Source organism: Lynx canadensis, chromosome C1, assembly GCF_007474595.2.
Source record: "Lynx canadensis isolate LIC74 chromosome C1, mLynCan4.pri.v2, whole genome shotgun sequence".
Lineage (NCBI taxonomy): Eukaryota > Metazoa > Chordata > Mammalia > Carnivora > Felidae > Lynx > Lynx canadensis.
The window spans coordinates 91203082-91225756 of record NC_044310.1 but is presented as its reverse complement, the minus strand read 5'-3'; the positions used below and the strand labels follow the sequence as shown (position 1 = coordinate 91225756).

The 22675-nt window shown below is 38.3% G+C and overlaps 1 protein-coding gene across 4 annotated transcripts in view; it reads right to left on the bottom strand.

Moving 5' to 3' along the window:
• Positions 1–22675, bottom strand: part of NTNG1 (netrin G1) — a 332598-nt gene that overhangs the window by 27694 nt on the left and 282229 nt on the right. Inside the window, exons 5-6 of one of the 4 annotated variants that reach the window (XM_030327473.1) lie at positions 22025–22192; positions 16225–16359 (exon numbers count right to left, since the gene is read on the bottom strand). The exons of 2 other annotated variants lie outside the window; for them this stretch is intronic. In XM_030327473.1, coding sequence (XP_030183333.1) covers positions 16225–16359; positions 22025–22192 — 303 coding nt within the window. The remainder of the gene's footprint in view (positions 1–16224; positions 16360–22024; positions 22193–22675) is intronic. One more of the 4 variants, XM_032594348.1, reaches the window with a different exon arrangement.

The following is a 22675-nucleotide window of genomic DNA, read 5'->3' as shown; positions in this document are numbered from 1 at the left end:
CTTCATCAATTGCTGTTACCTACTGCAGTTTGCTTACAGTAGAACAATCCCAATAACAGTGATCCTTCGCAGAGCTCACTGGGCCCCAGGAACTGTGCTCAGTAATACAACCATTTCATTTAATTTCCTGACAATTCTATGAGATGAAATCATCTCTTTTTTTTAGAGAAGCAACAGCTTGGGCAGAGAGGTTATATAATTTACTCAACACAGGATGAGGCAGGGCCAGGATTCCAACCACTATTCAAGACAGAGCTACTTACTCAGCTAGAATAGACCTAGAGTAGTTTTCAGTTTCCTTTTACAACCAGAGTCATTAGGAGAGAACTAAATACTCTGGATAGGAAACTTCATTTAACTCTCTAATTTATGTGCTTTACCCCAATCTCGAGTTTGATAACCTCCTTGAGGGCACAGGCTGTATTAACCTTGCTTTACATCTTATATAGCACCTAACATGATGCAGGGTTCATAGCAAAAGGTCCATAAATGTTTGGTTATTTATTGATGAATCCCTCAACCCAGGGTCTTTCCTCCAACCCTGCTTCTTTAGAGCCTGGTACTTTCACACCTTTTCTCCCTGCCCTGATAAATACTTCCTCAACAACTAGTACACTCATGTTAAAACATAAATTAATATGCCAATACAGCATACAGAGGGACAGCACATTTCAAATGCACAGACTAAACCAAGATTGGTTGACCCTGGCAGTGAGTCCCCTGCCTGTTGTGAGGGACAATCACACTTCCTTCATGTCCTCCTTACCCTTTGGAGGTTCTGTTTCCTTCTTATTTTCACATTTGGTAGTGACATTGCTAGGGCTGAAGAAATATCAACTCATCCTCTGTGCCTCAATGCCTTTGATTCACTGTTAAAATTCAGCCTTCCTTCTTTATGGGCTGGATGACATGTGGTTAAACTGTTACTCATATTATTTCTTTTAATCTTCTGCAAGAAAAAAAAACCCTTATTTCCTTAAAAGTAAGAGTCTCAACTTGAGCATCTTTGTAGTATAAGAAGAGAAATCTTTGATGAAAAAAATAGCACATAGCATGAATTTGCTAAGAATAGCAATAATAATACTAACAATAAAGTCTCCTGAGGAGTTCTAAAAAAAGGGGCGGGGGATCTGAATGTATTTCTGACATACAAATCCCTTAGGGTGTCAATAGTCACCAAGCTGAAAATGATCAATTGTCACATCCAATAGGTCTGATGATGGCACAATGGATTGTTAAGTGTCCAATCATCATCCTGAGAAACTGGTTTATGTCCAACCACAGAACCCAGTCTGCTTTGGGTTGGATTAGGGGTCACCATAATTCAAGACCTGGCTAGCAGGCAGGCATTTTAGCATTACAGGATCATTTCCAGGATTTAAGACGATCCTAAAATTGATGAAGAAGTGCTGCTAAGGTTAGGGTGAATCTAATGGACAAAAGTTTATAGTGAGAGCTTTACTTCTCTATTTGGAAACTGCAAAACTAAAAGGCACTGATGTTGGATAAAATCGTAACTAAAATTTTGCATTCACAGGGGGCAATGAGGACTTGAAAGAACCACAAGAAAATGACACCCTAAGTATTAAATCCCATCCATTTTTGAGTTTTTCTTTTTTCTTTTTTCCAGGTAGCAGCTGTGACTAGGATTGCTTTCATTCTCATGTCATTTTGTTTGTAACTTGACTGCTTTCTTAAATTTGTTGATCCAATTCCCACCATTTTCAATGAAACTTTGAGGGCGGGAACCATCATGTAGCTCACCATGTGATCTTACTGTGTGATAGAAACTGGGTTAAATATCGTTATATTATTGAATTCTCACAGATAGTGAGATGGATCTGATTCTTAGTGTCATTTTACATCAGCAAATTGAGGCTGAATAAAGCTAACTAATGGTACAGGACTGTAATGGCTGCGTATAAAATGTTCGATCGAGTCTATAAGGACTCAGGCACATTAGCCTAAGTTGCAAATGTTACATTTTGTTTCATTATCCTTAAATTTCTGTCATTGCCCAACCAAATGTTCTTCCTTCTTTATCCCAAGATTTAAAAAATTAATAGGTGTTAATGTCTTTTAATAATCCTACTCATTTTCAAAAAAAAAATAACTGAATATAAACATAATTTTTTGAAGAAAGAATATAAAGCTATCAACAGGAATAAAGCAGTCATATTTTTTATCTTCTTATACTTCCTTTCTCTCTGTCTCAGAAATATTTTATCAAGACACGTATGCAAGGGGGAAGTTGATTTAAAAAAATGGTAATTGGGAACCTTATAAAATATACTTCAGAGTAATGCTAATCATGTGTGTCAAGATAAAGGAAATTAAGGTAGCTTAAGTTTTCAGTTCTCTTCGGAAAAATCAATTATAAAGCAGTTACGCTGCTGACACTAAACAATAAATCCCTGGATTTAGTTCATAAAAAAAAGCCTTCCACTTTTTGAAGGTTTTTTTTTTTTTAATCCAACAGAAGAAACTCATAACATTGATTTTTTGAGAAAGAAGGGGCTATTTACATCAGGTATCTTGAAATCCAGATACATTCTTGATCTTAGCCTGTATGGATTAGAAATCACTTGCCATCTAGGGAATATGTCTTTATAAAGCTGCCATGGTTTACACTGCTCCTGGCCTTGGTTGAATGCCCTCTTACCTCAAACTCTAATGAAGAATGGCAAACTGGAACCCACCTTGCATTCACTTGGGGTTCAGAATATCGAGTCAAGTTCAAGGCTGGGTGAAATCTCTCTGACAACATGCAGTTACTGAAAATGTAGCCCTCAGTCCTGGCTGTATACTGTAATTGCCTGGGAAGTTTTGGAGAATGCAGATGCTTGGGCCTGCCCCCAGGAGAATCATACTTATGTATGCTAGAGGGGGGCCAGCAATAACTATTCCATTTCAATTGCAATTAACCTTTATACAGTTGCTGAGATGTTCACAGTCTTGTCACTTTCTAGTTTTGGATGATTAGAATCTTGCTGTCATTCTTTCCCTTTTGTTCTCATAAAACCAATGACACAAAGGTTAAAGCCACTGAGAGGGAAAGTTTTTCAACAAGTGCGGTTCTGCTCATCGCTTTTCAAATGAGCAATTAATAATTCATAACAATTAACTGAGTTATGAGTTTCTCTTTCAATACGTTTCCAAACATGAATAGATTAAATGGTAATTGCCATCAAATTTTATGTTCTATTTCATGTGCCCAATAAAAGTTTATCTTTCGGAACTCACTTTGTATTTCCTTTTGATATATTCATAACCAAATGCAATATACTATATTAAAATATTTATTAACCTATCAAATATTAACCACTTTTAAATTATATGGTGAAAGAAAACAAATAGGCTACTTGTTTAAGTTTTCATGATTCTCCTTCTTTTAATATGATTTGGATTTGTAGAATACATGCTGGTAAAAACTGATGACATGAGATACTATACGAGTTCTGCCCCTTATATAATTTTTTCCAACGCGTGCGTATGCCCTTGATTTCCCAGCTACCATCATTCTGTGAACACTAAGTCATAAAAACAAATAAGCAAAACACCTGGGCTGTAGAATCAGCCCGTCCTAGGTTAAAATCTACACTGACTATCTCATCCCCTAACTTCTCAAATTTTAATGCAAATATGCATATGAATCACCTGGAAATCTTGTTAAAATGCAGATCAGGAAGTCTGGGGGAGGGCCTGAAATTCTGATTTCTAACAAATTCCCAACTGCTGCTGAGGCTGCTGGCTGAAGGATCGCATTTTTAAGTTGCAAGAATCTAGACGTGCAGGGTACTTCGCCCCTTTGAGCCTCGATTCACTTATCTGTAAAGCGGGGATAACTGCTAATGGGATTTATACAGATTAAACAAGTCAGGGTAAATGGCTTGGCATAGTTCCCGGCACATAGTGCCTGCCCACTTAATAGTGGCCACTGTCATCATTAGTAAATGCAATAGGGAGAGCTTATTAAAGCCCTGAACAATTTAAAGACTAAACAATTTTCATCTATGACTGAAAAATAAGGGCTAAACTAGAAAACGTCTAAGACTCAAATCATATATAAGATCCTAAGATTAGAGGTTGGAGGAGAGATTCCTGTGACCAGAAAAACAAGCTAGGAAAGTGGTACAGGAGGTCTGTCTTCTCAGATTCCAACTAGAGTGGAGAACCCTCCTTAAACTGTCAGCCCTTAGAGGGAAGGGATCACATTTTCATTGCCTTTGGTGATAAAATTTAGCACAATTCCTGGTGCACAGTTGGGCTTTAATATTTTAAAACGATGACAGTATGAATAAATGAAGGAATGGATGGGTGAATGAATGACGGCGTGAACAAGTGAATGAATCAAACAATCCTCTAGCCAGCCTGGTTTGCTGGGGAGGAAAATTCAACAGGTTTTGCAAGACTCGGTTAAGAAGCCCTTCTATCACCTTGGTTAAATTGAATTTAGTAACCAAAGATGAAATTAAGGGTATAGATTTCCTATAGAGTATGCTACAATCTGACCCCATTTGTTGTATATGAAGGAACAGACTGACCATGATTGATTTAACCCATATTAGATGGGCCTTGTCAATAGGTGAAACAGAAACTCCTCCATCCCAAGACTCTGGACAGTCTTGAGTAAAAATGTGACTTCAGAAATCTTAAAGCCTGATATAATCAGACAGAATTCATATGTCATATCTATGTGTCTATACATAGTTTAGCATCCTTGGTGCAAAATCAGTTCCTTTAATTTTTATTTTAATTGGAAAGAAGAAGGGTATGATATCTCAGTAAAGACCTCATAATATATCCAAATATCTTCCATGTGGGCACTAGTTAAAGCTGGATTGGCAAGATCATTGAAAATGCAGCCACTGTGACATTATATCACTAATAAACTGCCAGATTAATCCTGGTAACAAGCCTTCCTACAAACTCCCAAGCTTTGTCTTTTTGTACTCAAAATCATGTGAACAATGTAGTTGTCTATATTATTGATTTTCATGATAAAGAATACAGATTAACATAAGACTAAGTCCATAGGGTCCAAATACTAATTAAAAAGAGGTCTCAAGGTGATTCTTAAAAATAATTACATCAATATTTCATTATTTTTGTAGTTTTGTCTCTGAGACATACACCCATTTTCCCCAAAGAGTTGTAGCACAGAAGAAACAGCTGCAATACATAATATTAATCCTGCACTTTTGTAGAACATGGGAAAGAATTTTGTGAAAAATACATTTTTGGCAATTGTTTCTGTTTTAAAGCATCCAGCAATGTCTGGATGATCTTGACTGCTATCTATGAGGATGAGTCGGTGACTGAAGTTGGACATGGAACAGATGAATCGTGTACGGGCCTCAATTTCTGCATGTATGTGCCTGTTTTCAATGAAATCCAGTCTCATCGGAATTTACATCGAGATAGTCAACTGTGCTGTATTAACGCATGCCTCTTCTCCCACCTTGCAGCAATGGAAAATTGAAGGTTGACTATAATTTTTAAAAACAGAAAATTTTACAAAGATGAGATGAAGAGCATATAGCCCTTAAGTCATGGATGGTCATGACATAATTCTGTTCCTGGAGGTAGAGCCACATGATCCAGAATGCCCTGGGTTCAGTGGACTCAGTCACACTCAAAAGGGCATTGGGCAGAAAAGGCAGGGGTTTATGGCCCTGACATACACTTTATTTAAAATAATTATCTCTGACATCAAAGCCGATGGTAGAAAAAAAAATTCTCAATGGGTTCTGTATGTATTTTTTTCCTGCACCCTCCGTGTTGTAGGTGGTATTATTACTATAATTCTCCCTTAGTAGAGCTTTTTGCTGATGTTCAAGGTGATGGGTTGTTCCTGTAGAATGCAACAGAATGATTCCTTACACCAACATGAGCAATCCTGATTGTATTATGGCCACCCTGACTTCTCTTTCATTAGTTGCTGATTGTACTAAATTGATGCTAAATTGACTCGGCTGGCTTGTAAGCCTTTAAACGGCTGGCACTGACTACGCCTGTGATCTTGTCCTGGAAATTATATGATTGCAGCCTTCATGTTTCTGGAAATCCTAACTTTCTTCTTAAGGTCAATTAGGGCCTGGTAAATATGAATCAGTTAGACCAGCCCCCCGTGATACCCATATCAAGATAGAAGACACACTTTAATGAAATGTGTGCGTTTTTTCTTAATGTCCTCTTCTGTCTCCTGCTTCATACTCTCTCCGCTTTATTAAACAGGTCCTCTGCTTTTTTATTTCTAACTGCTGTGCGAGCTTGAAATAAATCAAACTATGGTCTGCAGGCCAAATGGAGCCTGTCTCCTGTTTACTATGGCCTATGAACTAAGAATGTTTTTTACATTTTTACGTGATTGAAACAGAATCGAAGGGAGAATAATATTTCATGGCGTGTGAAAACATATGAAATTCAAATTTCAGTGTCCATAAACAAAGTCTGATTGGAACATAGACACACGCATTCATTTCAACATCATGTTGGGCTGATTCGGGGCTACAACAGCAGAGGTGAGTAGTTGCAACAGACTGTGTGGCCCAGGAAACCTGAAATAATTGCTATCTGACCCTTCCTAGAAAATGCATGATGATCCCTGGAGTAAATCACCAAAGTCTCTGTCTCCATGTTCGAAGTAAAAATGACAAAATCCTATAAAATGCTGCAGCAAACTCAATTAATAAATATTTGCTAATAACTGGTTTGCCATTTTGGCGGGGGCAGGGATTGCCCTCTTTAAATCTCGGTTTTTGGGGCGCCTGGGTGGCGCAGTCGGTTAAGCGTCCGACTTCAGCCAGGTCACGATCTCGCGGTCTGTGAGTTCGAGCCCCGCGTCAGGCTCTGGGCTGATGGCTCAGAGCCTGGAGCCTGTTTCCGATTCTGTGTCTCCCTCTCTCTCTGCCCCTCCCCCGTTCATGCTTTGTCTCTCTCTGTCCCAAAAATAAATAAACGTTGAAAAAAAAATTTTAAAAAAAATCTCGGTTTTTCTGTCTACAAAATATGGAAGATAATCTTAACCTCCCTTGTAGAATGAGATAATGCATACGTATTTCTGACACACATAAAATGTACAATAAATAACAACTTTTATTATTTTAAAATAGTTATTACTCCTCAGAAATTGGCCCAAATGCAAGTAGGTCAAACCATTTGTGAGGTTTCAGGATCACAGAATTTCAAACCAGCAAGGAGCCTGAGGATTTCACAGGAGATGCACAGAAAAGGCTGAGGTGTGGAACAAACATTCGTTGGAGAGCTGGTAGCAGTCACACCCAGAATCAGGATCCCTGATTTCATTGTGTTGACTTCTAAAATTTAGTTATCAGGAACCCTAGCTACCCTGGTTTATCTGTGGCTCCTCTACCCCAGAATTCTGTTTGATGGGGGCTGAGGACTGATTTTTCACTTACATAAATTTTTTTCTCCCACAAATTTCAAGTGGGGCGGCCCTTTTACAATTGGGCTGATTTACACACATAGACATTACCTTTATATACACAGCCTCAGAAGATTTTGAGATTCTCTTTCTCTCTCTCTCTCACACACACACACAACACTCACTAGTGGGTAAAGAGTGGCTCAAGGTGAAACTCCATTTATGTATTGTCTAAAGTAAGGAAAGAACTTCATGTATTGTATTTCTTCTTGGCCTCTCGATCATCTCACTATCAGATAGGACCAGGCTGTTGCTTCGAATCTGGGACACTAGTAGATAGAGTTGTACCCGCATTTCTCCATGAGTTTTGGCATTTCACACACCTTTCACTGTTTAACTTGTACAGTGGTGTAAAATTGTAGAGTTTGGGCATTCTTGTCATTTTCAAAATTCTCTTCAAATAAAGGGGGAAAATTCATATGGATTGCCAAGTAAATATGGAATGTTTCTTGTTGAGGTCAGAACTGAGGCCCCACTCTGAGCTGAGCACAGGGTAGCTGAGTAGCAGGCAAACCTCAGAATGTCAGGAAGTGGTCTGGAGTTGCTGTTAGTATACCCACCATCTGTATCTGTCTTATGCCAAGCTCTAACAATTCGAGAGTCACAGGTTTTGATTTTGAACATACTTAGGATATGATCCAACTGTGAAGGGAATTCTGAACAAGGCACTCCTTTCAAGCTGCCCCAGCCTTTGCCTCTAATGGTTGCTCCAAATGGAGTCATTAGTAATGTGAAGGGGGACAGCACTTTCCATGGCATGAGGGTAAGCCTTGGCTCCCCTGTTCATGGGTGGCATCTGGTCCCTGATGTACTGGAGATTGGTGGGATTTTTCTCCCAATCCCAAATTAAAGTTATGCTAAGAATGGAAGGGAAACAGGACTGGAATTGGAAAGTGATGGCTATTAGCATGACGGACTGCTGTGGCCACGTCCTGCTGAATCAGGAGAAATTTCACAACTGAGAGCAACCCTGGGGTTTGCTCTTCTAGATGACAAAATGAGCCTTTTCTCCCCAGGAGGACTACCAAGCCTATTTGTAATGCCTACAAATTGCCACTTTCTATCTTCTGTCGTCCTAATATTTTCCTTTTTAAATTACCTCAGGGAGGCTCCTACTGGTTCTGTTTAATGAGCACTTCCTTCCCACCCTTAGGAGTTGAACAACAGTAACATCAAGTACCCTTCCAACTATTTACTTTTCATCACTGTTATGTATGTGGTGCTCAGCAAGGGAGATGAGACTGTTGTTCAAGTTGCTAGCAAGGAAATTAAAAACTTGGATTCAGTGATGCCATTCACGTTTAGTGATAGAGATGCAAGAGCCAAAATGAGTGAAATCATATGTCTGGGCCTGCAAATGCGCTGAAGCATCACGGACATCCTTGTTTAAGTGACGTGCCACCTGTCAATGGATTCAAAATGTGAGGTCAACTGGTGAAATGTGAATTGGATGTTTTAATGTAACACAGCAAATAGCAGGTCACTGCAACTGGAGGCAATTGAAAAGTTACAAGTTAGGTTCACAGTATTTGTCCAGGGAGGTATAATCTTCATCTCAGTGAAGCAATTGGAAGCATCATCTTAATGATCACAAGTTGACAGGCCTGTAGACGTTAATCTCATACAAAACAAAACAACAATTAAAAAAGAAAATAAAAGAAAGAATCCTGATCTATAGTAGGAGAAAAGTTAGTTTCTAGAAAAAAAGGATTTACCAAGAAGTGAGGATGGAGAACATGGCCAGTGAGAAGCATGAGAATCTACCCATTGGTAAGGAAAGGCAAGAGCACAGAGGACAGCTGAATGGCCAAACTAGTTCTTAATACAACTTGAGGTATCTCATGATGCCTTCCCTTGGCCCACTGACTTGGTCTACTAGAGCCAAAAAGCTGGAAAGGTCCTAGAGGTCCTTTCACTCAACTATTCATTCAGGCAGAAACTCTCCCAAAATCATCACTCACAGGAGCCCATCCAGCTTCTCTCTGAACTCTTCCAGAGTCTGGGGATTTATCATTACCCAAGGCACTCTACTGTATATTCTTTTTTTTTTTTTTTTAGGCTGTATTATTATTATTTTATATATATATATATATATATGAAATTTATTGACAAATTGGTTTCCATACAACACCCAGTGCTCATCCCAAAAGGTGCCCTCCTCAATACCCATCACCCACCCTCCCCTCCCTCCCACCCCCCATCAACCCTCAGTTTGTTCTCAGTTTTTAACAGTCTCTTATGCTTTGGCTCTCTCCCACTCTACTGTATATTCTTAAAACAGCTGGGGAGAATAGTTGTTGGAAAACGCTGAGACCCACCTCTCTCTTTTACCTACTGGTCTCCATTCTATCTTCCTGAACCAACATGTCCACTTGTTACATAAGAGCCCTCTGAACCCTGGTTGACATGTGTCAACCTGTTTCAGCTTGCTTTATGAAAATCCCTTCACCAAAGATGGAACTCTCTTACATCACTATCTGCTGCATTATTATGTGGTCTCCCAGGACTAGACTCTTGACGTGGGCTGCTTGGGGCACATGTCAGAAGGACTATAACTTCTTTTGGTCTTTGTTCAGCCTCAAGTTGTGTTAGCTTCTTTGCTGCTCATGACATACTGCTATCTAGAATTGAGCTTGAATGTGAGCTGAGATTGCCACATCTTTGTGACCTAAGCAACTGTGAACACAACTTTATACCATCCTACATTTTTGCAACTTCTATTTTTTAGCCTTAATTTGCAGCACAGTGTATGGCACACAGTGAGGACTAAATGTTTGTCAAAACCCTGTTGGGAACCCTTGGATAGCCATGTTGGTTATTTTAGAAGTCTTCTATTTTAGGTCATCTATTGGGAACAATTTTTTCTTTTATTTCTTAAAAAAAAAAAAAAGAGCGTGTGTGTGTGTGTGTGTGTGTGTGTGTGTGTTTAATAAGGGTCTAAGATCTTACTCCCGCCCCTCAAGGATATTTTGAACTTTTCTTAAGGTTTGGGACAATGTCCCTTAAAGATTTTTATTAACATTTCTTCACTTATGTGATACTACCATCTCTGTACTAACCCAGGGGTAATACTAGTTTCCTGACTCCTTTTTCCACTCTTGTCAATGCAAGTCAACAATTAGTAGACCACATCTTTTAACAAATATCTTGGTATCTGAATTCCCTCATTTTGGAAGATTCCAGAGCATCTAGATTTTCTAATTTGGCTTTGAAAAATATCTGTATCTTCCAAATAGCTGTGTGGTCTATAATACACTTTACAATACCTTTTATATAAGCTTCTTGGTCTTGACTGAAAAATATTTCACTGTTTCTATCTTCTAATTCATAATGTGACTCTATACCTTCTCGACCCATGGCAATCTTTTCTAACCCTATAACATATTTTTTTCAAGTTAGTTTTATTCTTGCATATCTTTATTCTGAGCATCAGTTACATTCCATCTCCATGATGCCTGCGTATTTATCCTTGGCATTAAAAAATTGACATTATCAATGATTATTGTGGTAGGCAATGTTGACTGTCGTCTCAAAGATGTCTATATCCTAATAACCTGTTCTTTTACATGGCAATAGCAACTTTACAGAGAAATTACATAAGGACCTTGAGGTAGTGAGATTATCCTGGATTATCTGTGTGTGCCCAATCTAATCATGAGTCCTTAAAAGTGGAGATCCTTTCCCAGCTGTGGTCAGAGAAAGATGTAATAATGGAAGAAAGGCAAAGAGAGATAGAAAGTTCTTGGCTTTGAAAGTAGAGGAAGGGGGGCATGAGCAAAGGAATGCAGGTGGCTTCTAGAAGCTAGAAAAGGCAAGGAAAAAGATTTTGCTGCTAGAACCTCCAGAAGGGTACACAACTCTGCCAATAGCTCGATCTTAGCCCAGTGAGATTATTGTTGGACTCCTAAATACAGAACTTTAAGAGATACATTTCTGTTGTTTTGAGCCACTAAGTTTCTGGTAGCTTACTATAGTAGCAGTAGAAAATGAATATAACTATTGTGCTCTCTCTGGGAAGGAAAACATCTAAGCCATAGAGTATTGTTCCCCAACTTTCCCTTATTCTTCTGAGAATAACTGTTGTCTTCTTTTCTTAACTCTGTGGTTTGCCACAGTGTTCAGTTTTTACAGTTTTATAAAGGTATTTTCACAATACCCTACTCAAACTTAATTAAAAATCTTCTTGATCAGGCCATTGAGTCTTCTGCTAAACACTCATTTTTCTATTCACAGTAATATATGTACTGATCCCTTCCAAGAACCCATATTCTGATATTGTAGGCCATGATCCAGCAACTGAATCTCAGCCTTCCCCTTGCTATATGTACTTAGTTCTTGATTTCCTACATGCTCTGTTATCTTCCAAAATCATAACACTGAACTATGTTACCAAATCTTTGGACTTTAGTCCAAATATTCAGACTATAAGTTCTTTTGAAAGTACCATTAGTATTCATATAAACTAGGTAAAAATGGGAGATACTTGGTAGCTTAATATATACTGCATGATATTCTAATGTGTCTTATATGTCCTCCAGGGAAATGACACACCTTCTCTTCAGCCTCATTGGTTCTATGTGTGGCTATTTCCATTAAATTTTCCAAACCAAAATACCCCCAACCTCCCCTATGTCCATCTCCTTAGAACAAGTGTTTCATTACTCCCCAATACATGTTAACCCTCCGTGTTTTATGTGAAGCATGGAACGTGGTTTCCTTTTGGATGGTTTAACTTTATTCTCTGGGATGTGGTTCATCCCTCTTCACTAACTTCAGAGGGGCACATAAAAAAAACCCTCCTTCTCCTCAATATCTCATTCTTCTATTAGTAACCTCAACACTAATTTAGATTCTGCTTGGTGTCATTGAAATCTTTTTCTTTCTCCTTTCTCTCCTAGATTGGGTGTGCTCCATGCTGTCTAAAGACCATTCATTCCAATGGTTTTCAAGTGTTTCACCTTTTATGTCAGAGAGAGCAGCTTACATTTATGGAGCACACAATCGGTGGCCCCCTGAGGGAGAAGGTTCACTTACGAACCTAGAGTTCTTCATTTCGCCTGCTGAAGCCATAGCATTGTTTTTGGGGTCAGCTTTGCTTCAATCCCTTAAATCAGCCTTGCTTATCATAAAGGGCTTTTTAGAACTTCCTAAGTCCACAGTTTGGAATTTCAATAGTGGCCCAGCTTGCTGATGTTCTGCACTATCACTGTACAATAACTTTTAAACACAGATTCTTGCCTAGCATTTTGACACATCAACATGTGCTTGGAATTAAATAATAATAATCGAGTGCTTACTATGTACCATAAAGTCCACATTCATTACTTTCCTTGAATTTTCACAATTATCATATGTATTAGGTCCTAGTATACCCCCATTTTAAGATGAAAAACTGTGCTTAGAGAGTCCAAATGATTTCCTCTAAGTCTTGCAGGTAGTAGGAGGTGGAGGTGAAATTCAAACCCAGAGCATAAGTGTGTCTGCTTCCTCCCTGCTCATGGCTACCAGCACCACTGCCAGCCCTATTTACCACTGCTTTCTTCTTGGCATTGGTTTCTTGTTGTCAGGTTAATTACTGCCACTGATAATGTGGCTAACTCAAGGATGGGTTCATCTCAGTAGAAGTGTGTGGGGTAGGGTGGGGAGGAGGGTGGAGGGAAGAGAGAAAGAGAGAATTGACTTGAGGGACTTATTTTTAGTACATTCATGTGTGTGCAGACACAGAGTGATATGAAAAATATTTGTCAACCTATAATCGCCAACTAATTAGAATGATATCTGTTATATAATACTGGTGCTGGAGGCACCTTACTATGACAGGTATTACCCTAGTAGTTGCTGGATCTTGGGGGTGGTCTGAGAGATCCTGGGGAAGGCACTTAAGGATCCTCATGCCATAGCCATTTATCAACTGACAGCAGAACTTCTATATTTTTATGTAGAATATCAGCCCTATGTGGGTGGGTCTGAGGGAAGGAAGATATTTCAGAGTGAGAAAAAGCTATTGCATACTCAAAGGTGTATTTGAAATATGTTAAATTTATATAACAAATCCCATCTCATCCTGTTCCAGTCCTTCCTTTACAGAGCAGCCAGAATAATCTTTCTAAAACAAAATCTGACAACTTCATTCCTCTGCTTAAAACTGTATGATGGATTCCATGTCTGTCTCCTCCCCAGCGAGAAGAAATTCCTCAGCTTAGTGTTCATGAAGCCATATGATCTGGTCTCTGGTTGCCTTTTCAACATCTTCCCTCCCTCCCAACACATACACACATGCATGCGCGTGCACACACAAACACACACACACACACACACACACACACACACACACACACCTCATCCCCCGTCACATCAAAACTATTTGGTATTTCTGGAACATAGTGGGTTAGCTCACTCACTTTTGCTCAAGAAATTCCCTCCTGTAAAGCTCCTACTAATCCTTCAGTACTGAATCAAATGTCACTTCTTTGGGAAGCCTTACAATTCCCACCCGGGCTTCACTAAAAGCACACCTATAGGTCTTTCTTAGTTCTGATTATCTTCTTTCATAATCATTGGGTTGCAGGTTAGCCTCTTACCTCAGATTGTGAACTCCATGCCTATATGTCCACAGCAGCTATCTTTCTTCATCCTTGTAGCCTCTACTGTTACCTCAATGTCTAATTCATGGAAGGTACTCAAGAAATACTCAAGAGGATAAAGCATTCGCTTCCATAATCTCATTTATCCATACATACCAAGGATGTGAGATGCTGGAGCTGAGGTACAGAGTTTTCTATATTGCACAGCCTTTATGTGGTAGGGCCACGTGTAATACAGTCTTCCAATTCCAGAAGGGAAAATTTGATGACATTATATCGGTTTATAATACTCCAATAATTAATACAGAAAAATCAAGTTAGGACCTTTTTGGGATATATTTCCCCTAAGGTTAGATTAGTTTTCCTCTCTAATGTCTTTCTCTGATTATACTACAGGAACCCATTCTTCAGGTCCTGTTGCATCAGGAAATTTACATGGATCTTTCTTTTAGAGAAGTGTGTCTTAATTGTAAAGTCTTATGCCTTATGCCTTGAGTCTTGGACCTATTTTGGGTCCTTCCTTTGTCCCTCCTTCTCTCCTTTTGGCTGCTGGCATTCTCTGGACCTCCACATCCAGATGTTCCAGGACCAATGACTGTCCGCTGAGTCCTGGCTCCTCATATGGTCCTTGGGATCCACCAAGTCATCCATACCCCTAAGGTGCCTTCTAGGAATCTATAGCATGTAGGATTTTTAACCATGGCCTTATGCAGAGCTCACGTGCAGGTGTGCTGCATGACTTCTGACTATTTGTCTTCTAATGCTCCTCTCCAGCATGGCTGGAGATGCTCACCTCCAGCTCCTTGATCCCATATTAACCTTGGCATACTCAATGGCAAATTTCTCAAACTATCACCACAGTTTTCTGCCGCCCATGACAATAGGATGGCAGTTAATTTCACTTTGGCTTTACATTATGTAGAAGGGTAGCTTACAGATAAGTATAAATTTGACGAGTGGCTGGTGAAATATTCTGTAAGGCCCTGGACTTAGCTTTAGACAGCTTCTGCATGCTGACATTGTTTTCAAGTGAAAAGTAAGCAAAAACAAAAACAAAACAAAACAATCCCAAAAAGGCAGAAAAACAAACAAACAAAAAATGTCTAGAGCTGTGCTGTCCAATATGGTAGACACATGTGGCTATTAGGCCTTGCAATATGGTCAGTCCTAATTGAGATGTTCTGTAAGAATAAAACACACACTTGATTTCAAATACAGTATGGAAAAAACGTATCTTTAATAGTTTTGATGTTGATTTTATGTTGAATGATACTATTTGAGATATTTGGGTTAAATAAAATAAGATGTTAAACTCAGTTTCTTTTTCAATGTGGGTAACAAAACACTTAAAATTCCATATGTGGCTTGCACAATTTTCTATTGGACTGCACTGCTCTAGAGGATTTGCCTGGTGGCTCTTTAATATTAGTAAGCTAAATGTGTATGGATAGACTCACAAGTTAGTGCATAATGAAAAAGCAGAAAAGGTTATGAATGACAGAAGGAAGCTTCTGCTCACATTTTTAAATTTCTGTTCCCCGAATACACCGACATGCCACCTGCCTGACAAGCTTTTAAGAAGGTCTGATAATCCTCAGAGAAATGAGGCTGAACCAAATGGCATCTGTCTAAGTCTCACTGCAAGGTGCCTAACCTCAGAGGCTTAAAATCAATATTGATTTTTTTCATTATTTTACCCTGGCATTTAAATATCCCTTAGATTTATTAGCCTTAGGTTTCTGGTTAAGATTCAGTGACGGGTGTGAGAGCAGGGGTGGTAATAAGTTATGTAGATATCATTTAATTTATGAACTCTGGAGCTTTGAGGTAGCTTTCAGTTCAAGAAATATATTAACCACATTCACATCACCCTTCATTTTGCGGTGAGGATTTCCACGCTGGGTCCCTATTGTGCCACTTAATTTATGGTCTGGCCAGGTACATGGATCTGAGTACAATATTTCAATATAAGTTGCTCCTGCATTCAGAGGAGAAGAAGATGGGCTTCAAAGAAGCTGGCTGGACAGCTGATGGATTGCTCTCTCTCCTATACATAGGCTGGGGCTTTAAGTAGCTTTTAAAGCTTGTCAGTGGCTTGGGTCTTTTTCTGCTCTGAGAAGCTGCACACACCGGCCTGGACAAGCAGATCAGCCATGCTGCAGCAGGCAGAGGGCAGCTCCCAGAGTTACTTACGTTGACAGCCGTAGTGCCAGGAATTTCCCGGCAGACACTCATCACACTTAGGCCCTGTCGTTCCCGTCTTACACTCACAAAATCCTGAGCCATTACAACGATCATGGACTGAGCCCAAAGGGTTACAATAACACTCTGTAGAAACAAGACAACACACAGGCTGGAGACAAGTCTGCATGGCTTATAGGTTATCAACACAGGAGCGTCACTTAAATGCATCGCTTACTTAAAGAAAGATGTCCGCTAATGAAATGCTTTGGCAAATACAGCTATCTCAGGCCCCTTTATTTATTTCCTCAGCCTTCTGTGATGCTGTTTTTATGATATGGGAGGAAATTAACTGAAAACTTCCCAGGAAATAAGACATTATGCTCTTCATGGCTAACAGATCATAATAGAGATTCCATTTGTTAGGGCATTTTTAGATGGTTTAATGAACACCATGAGAAGTTTGTATATCAAGGATAAATCAATATGCCATCAGTGTAAAATCTGTTTTAAATTATTCAAATGGCCTTATCTGTTACACTCAATATTTGAGAACTGCTGAACATTTTTAAAGTGCAATATGAATGCACTTTGTTCACTCAAAGGCATTTTTACTTTATGATATGGGAAAGCACTTTAACTTATTTATATATATACTGTTTGGTATGAGCTTTTAGATACTCTATCTGCTAGGCATGTTAGTATGGTTTTTATGCAGCCTAGATTAACAATCATGAAAGAAAAATAAATTTTGTAATCCCAAGTAAATTTCAACATAGGCATAATTTGAGACATATATTTCATCATAATGTCTCCTGGCAGGACAAAACAACTTTGTCCAATGAAGAGTAAATAGAGTGTTTTCTGGATTCCTCACACACTCTTATACAGGATACTTTTGCTTCTGAAACTCTCTTTAGCTGAAAGGCTGAACCTGAAGTGGGGATTCCTTAGATTTCCTTTAGTTTGAAAGGTAATAACAGCTAGTTTGCAGCTTTGGGGACTTGGGGGCCAAAGTTTCTTTCCTTGTTACCCCACTGTATAATCTTGGACAAGTCATTATGCCTCTCTGTCTCTCAGTTTCCTTTATACTAAAAGGGTCCTATTAAAAGGTTTTCTGGTTAAAAAACCAGTAAAATCATACCAGCCAACCAACCAACCAACCAACCAACGGAAGCCCTGAGAGCTTTAGCTTAACAGCATCAAGTTTAGTGTTTTAGACTGGCAACAGAGATTCAAGGTTTAACGTTATAGAGAGGACTAGACATTTTGTTCTGGTTTTACTACAGGAATTGACTGGAGAATGTCTTCAGAAAATGTGGAAGACCTTACGATTATGATTTATTTCATGTTAGTCAATTTTTGAGTTCTGCATTATGGTGATATAAGCATTGATAAGACTAATAGTGATAGTGACATATGCAGGTAAAAATAAAACTAGATAAACTAAAATGTTCCCTCCTTGCCTGGCTTGGTTTGTATTTAATAACTAGAGTTTTATTTTAAGTCATCATTTTCTATTTTAATGTGTGTACATGGGAGTTGTTTAAAAAGATTTTTTTTTAAATTTTTTTTTCAACGTTTATTTATTTTTGGGACAGAGAGAGACAGAGCATGAACGGGGGAGGGGCAGAGAGAGAGGGAGACACAGAATCGGAAACAGGCTCCAGGCTCTGAGCCATCAGCCCAGAGCCTGACGCGGGGCTCGAACTCACGGACCGCGAGATCATGACCTGGCTGAAGTCGGACGCTTAACCGACTGCGCCACCCAGGCGCCCCTAAAAAGATTTTTTTTAAAATAGTAATTTTGTATGGCTTTAAAATGTTTTGTGTACATATTCATACTATAAGTCTGTGCTTATACTTATTCAACATTTAATGTTTCTTACTATTTCGAGTTCATAAGTTGACAGTGAGTCACCAGCATTTTGCAAACCAGGGAGTAGAGTTATATCTAGCCAACAGGAATCCACACACCAGTCTAGTCATTTAGCCCATAGCAATTATATTAATATAAGGATTTAGATGCAAAGAAAGTGAACAAATTTTTTTTTAAACATGGGACACCTAAACCAGTGATTGTCACAGGAAGGGTGATAAGTGTTATGTTATACAAACAGTAGGGAAAATAAGTGACAAGGAGAGGTTTACCACCTTATGTACAAATAACTTAGTTTTTTAAAGAATACCATGGTCAATGGTAGATATTGGTGATGGCCTTGGAGTATTATATTTTATTACATTAAACCAGGAAGAATATGCAGGACTGTTAGGCTAAAAAATAACATGAAATACTTTGGAGGTTTGATTAAAAAGTTACAGTACAATTGATTTATAGGTATTAGAAGTATCCTGTCTATAGAAGGTACCTCTGACTACCTGATCTTGGGTTTCAAGGGGAATAAAAAGACAATACTTCATAATTTGAGATACGTTTAGTAGCAAATGCTGAACCCTGTGTTTCATTCTGATGTCAAGCTTGTTACCAGAGATTATTAGCAGTGATTACCCAAGGTCATGAACCACATATCCTCTAACTTCCTGCTTAATGCTTGAGTTTATATGAAACAGAAGCATGCAAGGGTGTCATCTTCATGTAATTGCTGCGTAATACAGGGTAATTACATGCATCTTTGGAGACATGGCTGTGCTTGGAATTTGTATGAAAATGGGGAAATTCACCAGTAACCAATAAGCAGCAACCACTGTGGCAACACAGAATAGCCTGCATTTTATATTTGTCATAATATAAAATGACGCAAATAGTTTACGACATGTACTTCTATGCAGTCTATATTTTGTCGAGATTTGGCCTGTTCCCTCACAGCCAGTGTGGTGGATTTCATTGTCATTTGTTGAAGAGATGGCAAAATGCCTCTTTTCCCCCTTAAATTTGGAGAAGACTTAGATGAAGTTCAAATTTTCTGAGATTGGTGCTTAATTCTGTGAAAGTGAATTGGGTAAATATCCATTCATTTTCATTAGTGCTTTCTATACAAAAAGGTATTAAACTCAATTATTTGTGATGTATGCTCTTCAATTTAATTCTCAGTCCTGGCTCAAGCCCTTTGGGGAGCTTAACTGTGGAAAAGAGTGAATAAGTTCATGCTTTCCCTTAGGGCAAACTTTGGCAATAGGGAGCCACAGGCTACCAATGGCCCTCAGAGAGCAAACTCCAGCCTTAGCCTGGTGTGTAGGCAGCTCTTCAAGTGGGAAAGTGGAACCCATAGCTCTTATAGGACATAGCTTTTATTGTTATTGATTCATTGTACATATATATAGACTAAAGACAAAAGATAGACTATAGAATATATCAGCTAGCTACATTTTCCAATGCATTCTTTACAAACAATTTTACGCCTTAGAAAAAAGGCAGCAATTTAAGGAATTTTGGTATGTGGGGGAATATTATAGCCAATTTTAATGGTACCTAAAAGTTCTCATCTTTGTGTTTACCAATTTACTTGGTTTGGAAAGTATAAAATACTGAATAGAAACATGTTTGCTTCAATAAAATAAAATTCCCCAAAGATTTATAATTTTAACTAACAAACTGTCTAGAAATGGAGATAACAAATGCTCTTGATTTTTTTAGGCAGGAGAAGAAATGTATATTCAGCTTTTTCATATTTCATCACTAGTTGATGTTATTCAAAAGACAAAAGCTAAACAGGCTGCCTTCATGCCTGTAGATAATCAGAAATAGATTTACAACAGGACTAAACCTCTTAAAATTAAATAGTAAGTGCAGATTTTATGCTTCATAAAATTACTTTAGGACTGGAAAAAGGCCAAAGCTTATAAGAAAGAATACTCTGAGTAAAACACTTTGGGATATTGTTAAGTTACCTGCTATTAGAAATTTTATGGAATAAAATCTTTTCTTTTAAGGCCTTTTTCTCTGATTTGTTTAAAATACTATGAAATTAACACTGTAAAACATGTTAATCTTAGGTATTTTATGAAAATGATTTTTATTCCTGTGTTCCTATTTATTTTACCTTTTCTCTTGTTTCTGTATTTATAGTATGACATTTATATATTTTTACAAATGACATTCAGTGAAGTGTAGCTCTGCATTCAAAATTCAGACAGCTACATGTCTTTTGGGTTATTAATAGCCTCAAATCTTTGTAACCCCGATTGTTATAAAGGCCACTGAACTACTGTTCACAAACTCATGGTGGAATTGCTACTGTCATCCAAAAAGCATACCGTTTAAGTAAAAAGTCTGACAAGTTTAGTTTTGCTAATTATGTCAGGGTAGCTGGGAGAAGATGTTCAAGCTCTGAAGTCAGGAAGCTAACTCTTTGCTAAAGCTGTATAATTTGGTTCATTTCACCTTACTTTTCTCAACTAGAAAATAGAGGAAATTATCAGTGGAATACTTACCCCCCCCCCGGTTTTGTTAATGAGGATTAAGTAAAAACAAAACAAAACAAAACAAAAACAAAAACAAACCATATTTGCAAGTCAGTTCACAGTTTACCAAGTGTTTCCTGGGCATTCCATATGATCCCAGTTTGTTTGACTGGGAGTTCTGAAAGGACTTACCTAAGACATACAGCTATTAAATAGCAAAATGGGACTTGAACCCAGCTCTCCGGTCTCTAAGTCCAGTGATCTCTCCACTAATTCACAAATAATAAATAAGGAGGCACTTGGAAAAATAGAACATACTGTAGATATTAACAGTATTATGTAAACTTGGTCTAACTGAATTCACAACAACTTGTAGACCTAGTTTATGGGATTCTGGGCAAGTAGCCATATGATCTTGATGACCTAATCAGAAGACAATGATCTCAGAATTGCAGATTAGATTTCTTTTTTGATGAAAAAAACCATCTGTCATTTTTCTGCATTTTAAAAAAATTTACATTAGTCTTTATGTGAAAAATTCTATTTTGAAAATTAGTTGCCAATGTATTTACCTACTGGTATGGTAACAGACACACATGTACCTTGACCATTTCAAATATATGCATTTCTTCAAAGTAAATTATGAAGTGAAATTCCATTTATTGTTTCTTATTTTTCCATCAGCTCCCTTTCTTAAAGACTGGTTCCACTGTGCAAAAGGTGGGAGAAATTTTTTGTCTGTGAAAACAGGTTCTCTCTCCAGTTGACCTGAGCAGTAGTCATGGTGGGTAGGGGATAGTGCTCAAGGGAATCCTGTGGACCCAGTTTTTCCTTATTTACCTTGGAAGCTATGAGAATTCATTGCCTATAATAGTTCTGAGAAATTGCTTCTGCTTTGAGGGGCTAGGAAAATTAAATAAATGGAATTTCCTTGCTATGGATGGAAAAGTCAGGCAAACTTCTATATTACCAGTTGCTAATGATTTTCAATTCCAATTGGCAATATTTTTAATCAATCAATGTTTGTTGATTACCAGTTACGTGCAAGAGTTTATCCTAATTTCTCATATCTATAATTAAGTCCCATATAATGAGTTTCCATTTTAAAAGTTGAATGTACAACATAAGCCTTTAAGATCAGTTTGATATTACCAGGTTTTAAGATTTCATGCAAAAAAAAGGAAGAAAGAATAATTGATAGAAAATTCTTCATCTTCTAAACAAGATTTCCAGATCATCATATTTAAAGCAACAAAAACATAAGGATTCAGAATATATTCCCCAATTCAACCGGCACAAGAGAATTTTAAGTCTACCACAAGGATGTTTTCTCCATTGAGAAAGTTCATTCTGGCTCAGCCGTGGTTCAAGTTAACAGCCTCTTCACCTTGAATAGCTCCCCATAGCTCGAAAGGCACAGAACAATAGCTGAAATTATAATGGAACTGACCTATGCACACATTCTCATCGTCCAGCTGTGCAGAAGCATTTCTGAAGTAGCCCAGCCTGCATAACTCACAGTGCTGCCCTCTAGTGTTGTGTTTACAGCTCACGCAAATGACTGTATTTAGCAGATCGATATAACTGCATCGATTGGAGTGGCCGAAGCATTCACAATCTTGCAAGGAAGAACAGAAATGTATACAGAGTGTATACAGTAGCAGAGTAATAGCACACTACATGCTTGGATAAAATGAGGAGTGGAGAAAAGATGGCAGAATGGCATTACATCTATGTGATGCAACATGACACATGGCGACCACAGGTGGTTGTGACTGGCATGGAAGTAGCATCTGTTTCAAGCAGGATAGAAAGGTTGGACATTCAGAACATGACCGAAGAGTGTTAATTCTTGGCATACAATATGAACAGAAGCATTTGCAGGTGTACACCTTTTAAAATTTGGGAAGGCTCGGTCGCCATTGATGCAAAAGTCTAATTTTTGCACACTGAGAACTTTACTGTCTTTACATCACTTCCCCATTTTTTTTCTTCATATTTGCACTCTTAAAAAAAGGGAGGGAAGTATGTGAGCATCTAGGGCCTGAGCCTGCCATCACCCATGACTCCTTTGTTTAGTTTCATTATCATTTATGTTAAG